The following is a 10,305-nucleotide window of genomic DNA, read 5'->3' as shown; positions in this document are numbered from 1 at the left end:
GTGTCAAAATTATTATTAACATAAAAGCTAACTAGTTTAGCATTTAAGTTTGCAATACTATTATATTCAAATTCAAATTTTGTATAAATAAAACAAGTTAAAATAAAATATATAACAACTTTTGAACTAAATTATTTACAAAACCAAACATGGTGTTCTAACGTTCTCATGAATTATATTTTTAAAATTAAATTTACTGGTTGTGTAAAAGTATCTTGCAATCTATGAACCAAACCCTAAGAAAGTCTTAATTATGTTTTAAAAAAACACTTGATGATTTGTTCTAAATTTAGAAATTTTGTTTCAGTTAATTTGGTTTTTCCAAAACCAATTTTTATAAAATCAACCCGAAATGATCAAAGGATATATCACTCAACAATGAAAGGAAGTAAAAGTAAATCTTAAATAACTCAATGTATAATCAAGTTATGATAACCTTATTTTACCCGATTTTTGAAAATAATAAAAAAATTTATTTACAAAACTCTTTGCTTAAGATATTAACATCTTTCTAATATATATATATATTAACATCATATTTTGTTGAGTCATGATTTCCTTTTAATTTTAAAACATAAAAATATTTCAGAACCGGGATGTGATGATTTTTTTAAAAAAGTTGTGTTAAATTATATATATATATATATATATATTATAATATTTTTTTTGACAAGAGGATGAAGTGAGGGCCCGGCTCACACATAGCTACGAACTAACCACCCGACACAACCACCGCTTACATCTCCCGTGAATCGCCTCGACCGAGAATCGAACCTCACCACCGCTGAAGAAATTTATCGTGCGACCCATATACCAATGTAATCATTTTGCTATCGCAGATATATATTATAATTTTTGAAGAGAGAGATAGAAAGAAGAGTGTGAAGAGAGAGAGTGGATAATAAATAGGGATGGCAACGGGTCGGGTCGGGTGCGTGTATTACCATACCCGTGCACTGCACTCGACACCTCCATTAGTATACTCGAACCCGAACCCAACCCAACCCGAACCCGCAGTGTTTTAAAAACCCCAACCCACACCTCGGGACTCGACGGTAATTGGGTACCCATGGGTATACCCGCGCCTACCTAATATTAACAAAATTAATAAATAATATATTATTTTTATAAAAAAATAACTTAAAAGTAATTATAATTTTTTATAAAATAAAATAAAATAATTATAAAATTACAAGATCAAACAAAGAGAAAAAAATAAAAACCCTAAATCAGTTAAGTTGTAGAACATGTTAGATATATATGTGTGTATATATATATATATTATATAAATATTATAGTAATTTTAATTTTGAGATTCGAGACGGGTTCGTGAGTAGAATTCCCATACCCTCACCCGCACCCGTTCATACAAAGTCGGGTTTACCCAAACCCGACCAAACCCGATCAAATCGGTTTACCTCGCCAAACTCGGGTCGGGATCTGACGGGTCGGTATGGATATTATTGCTATCTCTTAATGGGCGTTTTGTCGCCTGTTTGTTAAAAAACAAAATGTTTAGTTTAACTATATATTTTTTAGATAAATGTGGTTAAATAACAAATACTCAAACTCTCATCCATTTCCTTGCGAGAGAGTGGAACCGTAACTTTTAACTTGGGAGAGTAATAAACTACCACTTCTGTTAAAGGGGTAATAAAAAAATTTGTGAATTTATAAACCAAATATTGGCATTTTACATGTACATCAAAACTTTTTCTGTCAAAACATTAATAAGGGGCACTAATCCAAAATGATTCCTGAGACTAATTAACAAGAAACTAAGATAATGACATGATATGAACTTGATATGAATAAGGAACTAATTGGCTGCCAAGTTTGGGAAGTTTAGTCAAAATATTATCATGAAATGGCGGCAAGACATCTCCCTCCACATCAATCCAAGTTTGGACTTTTCTGTTCTTGTCTCTCATGCAGTCAAATTTTCTACCCTGTTATATCTTCAATCAAGGATTTCAACCCGGAATATCCTTTTCTGTTATTATTATTATAATAAAAAATTTTACATTCCTTATGCATGTGAAAATTCATAAATTTTGAAAAAAAAAACTTATTATATATAATTGAGGCAAGTTAACTGTTATTTTCTGGTGTAACTTACTAATCTAATTTATTCTGCCTTTGCATTTGGATGGTTATTTTTTTTTATATATCCTTATTTTATATTTCATCAAACGCTTATCATGTAATTCAAAATTATTGTACTAAATTAATTCACAATTTTATTGGAAGGAAACATTCAAACATATCCCCTCCTATATATATATTGATATTCCAATACATAAAAATCTCATAACAAAAAAAAAATGTGATAAATTATAACGGCATTTTAAGGATTTTGAGGAATATATTAAAGCACGGCAATGAATAAGTTTCAGGGGTATGCTAACATGAATAATACTAATAAGTAGATTATAAAGAAAGTAACAACTTTTGTTTTTTTTAATTTCCCAAAAAAGAAAATTTCAAAGTTATGAAATCCCCAAAATATATTTGGTTTCTAAAATTCTTATTTAAAATTTAAAATAAAATTAAAATTACAAAATTATTCTTAGTTTACCCTCTTAGTGTTTTAGCATTTATTCATCTTTTTTACACTGGCTCGCTGGGTGTTTGCATCAGTGCATTTACACCCAATCTCACTCTACTCCTATTTTTACTGGTCATAATGGCTTACATGTTGTATTTTATTAAAATATCAGTAGCATAAGGCTACATAAAAAATTAAAAAAAAAAGATAAAAATAAATAAATAAGTTAGCAAGAACAATATCATCAAAATGAAAATATATAGCGAATTTTTAATAATTTTCCTATAAATCAATTTATATTATTTTAATTATATAGATGTAATATTAGATGGAGATTTTTGAATTTTTCAGTGCTTGATTTGTAACAAACACCTACGGGTGAAAAATCTCAAAAACAATGTTGGACAGATATCACTTGCTCCTTTCCAAAGGTGAAAAAAAATTACATGTATTTCCTTTCAATATCTACTAATAAAAACTAAAGTAGCAAAAAGAAAAAAATTTTTAATTAATCAAAAAGTTGAAGTATCTTTTGAAAATCAAGTAGCATATCAATGAGACCGTATCATTAAAAACAAAGATATGATATCAAAGAAGAGGAAGAGAGAGAAAGAGAGAAAGAAAGAGAGTCCTACCCAAACCTCTATCTATGATGCAGTGATATTTGTCCTAAGCTTTGACCCTTGTTATCTTTATAACATTACAAAACTGTGTCAATGACTCACTAAAAAGTGTGTATAAAAATGGTGCATGTTTGTATGTGCTTTCCCTTGCCTTTTTGTCTTGTTGGACTACTCACCGCCCAAGGAATGTGTTTTTGAAGTTTGGAACAGAAGCACAGTGTCTTCCTCTTCCTTATTCTCTTCTTGCTTGTTTCTCTTCATTTGTTTTGTTTTGATTTCATCAACTCAACAATGGCTTCTTCACAAGGTAAGCATCACATGTGTCAACTGTCTTCTGCTGTTTTTTTTAACTTGTTTTTGTTATTTTTATGTATGAGAAGTAATTTGGAGATTGATGGTAACATTATGGCTTTGTTGATGAGTTATAAATGTGAGAGTGTTACTCTTTTATTTATGGCTTAGATGATTGTTTGAAGTTTGGGGGAAAGCACTTTCTTGTTCTTCTCTTTCCCTTTCCTTTGCCTTGTTTGGTTTCAAGTCCTGGAAAAATGGTTTCTGTGCAAGGTAATTGAACATCATCCTTGTCAAAAGCTTTTCCCTTTTTTCTTGTTCTTCTTGATTTTGCATAATGTCTCTGTTCTTTGAGTTTTCTTTCTTCTTCTTTTTGTTTTTGTGTTTTTCTTTGATTTTAGATTTTAAAATTAGTGTTTTCAACACATTATGAATTTTTTTGGGGGTTTAGGATGATAAATAGAAAACAATCACAGACTTGTTGTTAATTGAACATTCCTTTGTTTTCAAGAAGCAGAAGCAATAGCACAACAAATCTCTGAAGAAGAAGAAAAGGAGAAGGAAGACGAAGAGGAAGAGGAAGAGGGGAAAGAAGGTAGCTTGATTGAACTATATAAAGTTTGAAATTTGTTTCTTATTCTAACATAGAAAACAATCACAGACTTGTTGTTAATCGAACATTCCAATGTTTTTAAAGAAGCAGAAGCAATAGCTCAACAAATCTCTGAAGAAGAAGAAGAAGAAGAAGAAGAAGAAGAAGAAGAAGAAGAGGAAGAAGAAGAGGAGGATGAAGAGGAGAAAGAAGGTAACTTGATTGAACTATATGAAGTTTGAAATTTGTTTCTTATTCTAACAATCCTTTGTGTTAATCTAGTTGTTAACAATGCTTCAAAGGCAAAAGCTCTTGATGAAATTGTTAGCTCTAATCAGACATCTCCAAGAGGAGTTCTTGAGGTTCCGGTCCCAAATACGGACTCAGACAACAGCAGTAGTAGAAGCGACAGTTGCAGAGCTGAGACAGAACCAACCGATAAACAACGTCCTCCAGCTTCAAATGAACCAGTATTGGTGGCCCAGGGGTTGCAATGGAAGAGCTTGATTACAGGGTTCTTGTTGAGGAGGAAGAGAGCTATGAGAAGGCTAGCAACTTTCCCTTTCACAGAAGAGAAATCAGACTTGAAACAAGAGTTGGTCAAAATTAACTGCTCTGAGGATCACATGGATTTGGAAGGACCACAACAACATGCCAAAAGAGGGAGACCTTCATGGAGGAATTTTGATTATCAAGAACTTGTTCTTGCTACTAATAATTTCAATCCAGGTAATAGCTTTTCACAATGTGTGGTTTTCGTATTGGAACATATTTCAATTCAAACTTGTTGCTATTAATGTTGTTAGAATTGGCCCGTTGTACTATTATTTATGAATAGTATTATTATGATTTTGCATTTATTATGTTTGAACTGTTCCTCAGTTCTGCATTGGCTTTCTATGACATCATTGTTGAACATTGAATTTCGAACTTTCTTAATTCTTCAATTTCAATCATAAGTTTAGTTTTGTGCTTTAAATGCTCACATTAAGATGCGATACTTTTGTCGCATGTGTTTTATATGTATATACTTCAGTTTAATTGCTATAAACCTGATGCCATCTAACATTTTTCAGGTAAGCTTGGGAAGTATCCAAATATCTTTTAGTGACTCTTGCTATTGAATGCATCAAATTAAAAGATAATTTCGATCACGTTGAGACAAGTCATACACGACAAAATAATGCTACTTCGACCCTTTTCTTTCCATCAAAACAAATGAATAATAAATTTTCTTTTCTGTGTTTATGTTTAATTTCCATATTTTGAATGTCTTCATTTGTATTCCCAATTAAACGGTTCTATTGCGGAATTATGGATTGATAAATAAACTTTGATCAACCAACACAGATATGCTGATCGGGAAGGGAGGACATGCGGAAGTGTACAAGGGTTGTCTCAGTGATGGGCAACTTGTAGCTGTGAAAAAGTTGACGAAAGGAAAATCTGAGGAGGAGAGAACTGGAGATTTTTTGACGGAACTTGGTATTATTGCTCACGTTGATCACCCAAATGCAGCACAACTGCTCGGATTTAGTGTGGATGAAGGCTTGCACCTTGTTCTTCAGTTCTCTCCACACGGCAGCCTGGCCACTGTTCTTCATGGTATATCTCCAACTAGTTTATTAGCACATGAATTATAATTTATGGTAAAAAAAGATGGCATAATTATTTCTGCAGCAGGTAAGATTTGTTATGGAAAATGTCAGTTGAATTTGGCAAAACAGTACTATTAACTGTCCTTGCTGTGCAAATTAAATGTACTGTAAATGTTAGGCCATTTTGATAGCGTACTAGGCAGCATTTTAAATTTTTAATCTTCAAGTTCTTGTTTGATGAACAGAATCAAAGTTATGTTGTATAAGTTATGGTTGTGCTGTTTCTGTAGTTGATTTCAATTTTTATAGGTTCGAAGGAGAAACTTGAGTGGGGAGTCAGATTTAACATAGCTCTCGGGGTAGCGAAAGGTTTGCTTTATCTTCATGAAGGTTGTCACCGGCGCATAATTCACAGAGATATAAAGGCTTCTAACATTTTACTCACTGAAGAATACCAACCACAGGTACACATGTCAGTAAATGCTTCTCTTGATTCTGTATTTATTTCACATAATGTTCCTTCTCTCTTTCTTTCTGTAGATCTCTGATTTCGGGCTCGCTAAATGGCTTCCTGACAAATTGCCTCATCATGTTGTATACCCGATCGAAGGCACATTCGGGTGTGTGATCTATATATGCATTATCTTTCAAATCCGCTTATAACTTTAAAAACTTTTCATTGTATGAATGCCAATTGTAGATATATGGCACCAGAGTATTTCATGCACGGCATAGTCAATGAGAAAACCGATGTCTTTGCCTTTGGGGTGTTGCTACTTGAGCTAATAACTGGAAGGCGAGCCGTGGATTCTAGCCAACAGAATCGACAGAGCCTTGTAATGTGGGTAAGGACAATTCCTCGAGCATAAAATTTATGATACTATTTGCTAAATATATGGAATTAACCTTGATACAATCTCTGCAATAGGTTAAACCCTTGCTCACCGACGACAAAATGCAAGAACTCATTGACCCTGCTATCGGCGATGCATACGATTCTAGTGAAATGAAACGAGCAGTGTCAGTGGCTTCTATGTGCATTCACCATCAACCAACTGCCCGTCCTAATATGAGCATGGTAAATTTCTTTTCTCGACATATGCTTATACATTATTCTTTCCCTATTTTAGAAATGAACGACAAACACGATTACATGCCAATGCAGGTAGTTCGTTTATTGATCGGCATAGACGTGTCTCTAGACCTCATGGATGAAGCAGCAAAGCCATTTGCTCGGAGATTGCCGATATTTGATGCATCGGACTTGGACGATTATACATGTTCACGGTATCTCAAAGATCTCAATCGGCACAAACAACTTGCTCTGGAGCAGTGAGAAGAGTTGCTGCTTATGGACATTGTAAATATTGGAGGAGGGATCATTTTAACATCATCTTCCTTTTTGTTGTTAGAAGCTTGGTTTTGCATTTCTAGGACTCTTTTTTTTTTTTTAAAGATTCCAGATGGTTTTGTTTCAATCTTTGTAGTGTTGGTTGATCTTTGAACTTGAATTGGGTTTTTAGATCCTCTTCATTTGGTAATCAATTGAATTGATAATCAATTGAAGGGACAATGTTTTATGGAAAGCTTTTGTTAATTGAAAGACTTTTCTAATTCTTGGTTGTTTATTAGACTAATTAATATTTAAATATAATTTATTAAAAGTTATATTTATTTAATTTATGATTATATATATATTATTTAAAATATTTTAATAAAAAACTTTTTTTTTTTCCGAAAATTTTGGTTTGTTAATTTTGATTTTTAAGTACTTTAATTTAGTTATTTGAAAGTTTATTTCAATTATATTTGAAATAACCCCTTGATTAGGAAATATAAAAATTCAATTGGTTAATATATAGTATATGCATCATTATGCATGATGTATGTATTTTTATTATAGTTTTTCAGTGTAATAAAGTAAATTGATTAAAAATAAAAAAATAAGAGTTATTTAAAAATTATATTATCATGTTGTACATATAAAATAGGGTAAATCACACAAATAGTCACTAAATTATAGTGCTAGTTGATCTTTATTTTTTTAAGGGTCTGCTTGGATGAAGGTTTTGAGAGGTTTTGTAAAGTAAGGTAAAGTTATGTAATGGGAGGTAAAGGAAGTTTTTAAACCCTTCTTTACTTGGGGCAAGGTAAGATAAATAGAGGTTTTGAAACCTTATTGTGTTTGGTTTGAAGTTAATTGGAGGTAAGGTTATATAGTAATATTACCAAATTACCCCTATACTGAAAGACAAAAGTTGATTCACAATTACGGTAATGTTTGTTTTGATACCACATCAAAAAAATATATGTATACACATACACATCAAATATACATACACATGAAATACACATACATGTACATATACATATACATATATACAAATACAAAATTATATATGTATACACATACACACAGGCATACATATATACATATATATACAGAAATATATACATAGACACATACACATATGCATAATGCACACATACATATACTTGTACACATGTATATTTATATAAATATACATAGGTATTTTTACACACATATACATCCATACATGTTTTGTTTCAATCTTTGTAGTGTTGGTTGATCTTTGAAGTTGAATTGGGTTTTAGATCCTCTTCATTTGGGGGTTCATTTCACTGGTGGCCACATAAGTTTCATAAGTATAACGTTATGGCCACAAAAGTTTTTTTTGTAACCCTGTGGCCTTTTATGTTTAATCCGGTCACGTGGGAGCCCACAATAGGCTGTTTCGGGGCTACTTTCTGCGAAATTGATGATGTGGCTGCCAGCGGGGTTTATTTAATTTATAAATCTATCTCGCATGGCAGTCTACCTCAACAGACAACTGGGTAATGCCATGTCAGCTCTACGTCGGCAGCACACGTGGCAGACCAAAGGGTAAAGTTGCCAGTTTAGGGCAGTCCACAGGGTCAATTGGTACCCAGCCTTGTCCGAGAGCACCCCCATTTGCTCTCCACAGTGAGCTTGCCTTCCCACCCGGCCATCTCATCCCTTCCCTTCCATCGATCTCAGCCACATTCTCCTATAAAAATCCCACCAACTAACCCGGTAAGCTTCTATTTTGGTTTTGTTTTAGTTAAACGATAGTGTATTAAAGTTCTTTCTTACATGTAGCTCAATTGAACAACATTCTTACAGGATTTACAAAGTTGAAGCTTTGATCCCACCAATCCTCCTCGGTAAGCTTCTATTTTGGTTTTGTTTGAGTTAATCGACTGTGTATTAAATTTCTTTCTTATATGTAGTTATTTGAACAACATTCTTACACTGTATTAATTGACAGTGTATTTTGGTTTTGTTTAAGTTAATTGACAGTGTATTAGTGTGTGTTTGATTTTTTGCATGCAGCTTAGAAGAATCAGAACAGGATATACAAAGCTGAAGCTTTGATCCTAAAGGTAATGTGTCTATTTTACTTGTATTCGAACTGAAAGAAATTACAAGTAAAGCTAATGTTTTTATCTGATTTTTTTTTTCAGTTGTTGGATTTTGGAAAGAGAGAGGTCCCAACTCTTCAGAGAAGTAATTTGGTGGTTAGTCTGTTAATAAACTTAATTAATCATTATTAGATTTGATAATTTGTACTTTTTTGGGCATGGATAAAGAGAGGTCCCATTATGCTTTAGACTATGATGAATCCCTGAAGTAATTTATTACTACTATAGATTTTGGCAAATTGTTAGTTTTTCATTTTATTGCTACTGTGTTGTGTGATCTAATAAAGTGTGAGAGTTTTTCATTTTATTCTTTTTTTGAAGGGTTTATTTTGCTGTTGAGGAAAACATAAAAAAATAATCATATGATTTATTGTGTATGAGAGTTTTATGTACATAAGTTGGTTATGAAAATAGGTTTGGAGTAAGTATAATGCTTGTTTCATTATATTAATATGTTGGTAATGTGCTGGTTTGTAGATTTTAATAATCTAAATCCTGATTTGTTATTTTATTCCCAAGTGATAGCGAGCAGCAAGTGTGCTATGGAAGATGATTTGAGTACTGGCTTGGTTGATGAAACAACATCTGAAAAAGAGGATTTCACAGATCCTGACTATGATATCTTAGATGGTGATGATGATTATGAGCAGGTCATGGGTGAACGAAGACAGTGGGACACTGACATCTACTCTTCTTCATAATTCAACAGTGCAAAAGAAAACCTTGATGCTGGTGGTGAACCAGATACTAGTGATGAAGAAAGTGACTTAGAAAATTGCAATTTTGAAGACTTGTTAACAGTGAAAGAACTAGATGATGATGGTGAAAGTAGATTTTTGGAGTTTAATGAAGAGCAGGATCTCTACAGCCCAAAATTAAGAGTTGGAATGGTGTTTAGGGACTTTGACCAATTGAAGAAAGCTTGTAGAAATTGGGGAATCAAGCAAAGATTCCAGATTTGGTTCCACAGAATGATAAGAAGAGGGTTATTTGTGCATGTCATAACAAGCAATGCTCCTTCAAGATATATGCAGCTCACATGAAGAAAGATGATCCATCAATGTAGATTAAAAGTGCCAACCTTGATCACAGCTTTGGGAAAGTCTTCAATAATTTTCATGTAACTTCAAAGTGGCTAGCCAACAAATACCTTGACTAATACAAGGTTGATCCAAATTGGAGTTGTAA

General features: G+C 32.6%; 1 protein-coding gene across 7 annotated transcripts; it reads left to right on the top strand.

The window, feature by feature from the left end:
* Positions 1 to 3,320: 3,320 nt before the first annotated feature.
* Positions 3,321 to 7,255, top strand: LOC120268243 (receptor-like cytosolic serine/threonine-protein kinase RBK1). 7 transcript variants are annotated; one of them, XM_039275685.1, is made up of 10 exons: positions 3,321 to 3,478; positions 3,980 to 4,057; positions 4,160 to 4,267; positions 4,337 to 4,783; positions 5,405 to 5,659; positions 5,962 to 6,116; positions 6,193 to 6,272; positions 6,353 to 6,497; positions 6,581 to 6,730; positions 6,818 to 7,255. In XM_039275685.1, the coding sequence occupies exons 1-10, from the start codon at positions 3,463 to 3,465 to the stop codon at positions 6,986 to 6,988; spliced, it is 1,605 nt and encodes a 534-aa protein (XP_039131619.1). In that variant the 5' UTR covers positions 3,321 to 3,462; the 3' UTR covers positions 6,989 to 7,255. The 7 variants fall into 7 exon arrangements, with proteins under 7 accessions (XP_039131619.1, XP_039131615.1, XP_039131617.1 ...); XM_039275681.1 differs by having other exon boundaries at positions 4,124 to 4,267; XM_039275683.1 differs by having other exon boundaries at positions 3,977 to 4,057.
* Positions 7,256 to 10,305: the final 3,050 nt, after the last annotated feature.

Source organism: Dioscorea cayenensis, chromosome 9, assembly GCF_009730915.1.
Source record: "Dioscorea cayenensis subsp. rotundata cultivar TDr96_F1 chromosome 9, TDr96_F1_v2_PseudoChromosome.rev07_lg8_w22 25.fasta, whole genome shotgun sequence".
NCBI classification, from domain to species: domain Eukaryota; kingdom Viridiplantae; phylum Streptophyta; class Magnoliopsida; order Dioscoreales; family Dioscoreaceae; genus Dioscorea; species Dioscorea cayenensis.
This window is presented reverse-complemented; position numbering and strand designations above follow the sequence as displayed.

Bases quoted from the DNA above. Each gene is read 5' to 3' on its own strand.
- LOC120268243 (XM_039275679.1), top strand. The intron at 6,117-6,192 runs GTACACATGTCA...TTCTTTCTGTAG, and splicing joins CTGAAGAATACCAACCACAG to ATCTCTGATTTCGGGCTCGC. The intron at 6,498-6,580 runs GTAAGGACAATT...TCTCTGCAATAG, and splicing joins GACAGAGCCTTGTAATGTGG to GTTAAACCCTTGCTCACCGA.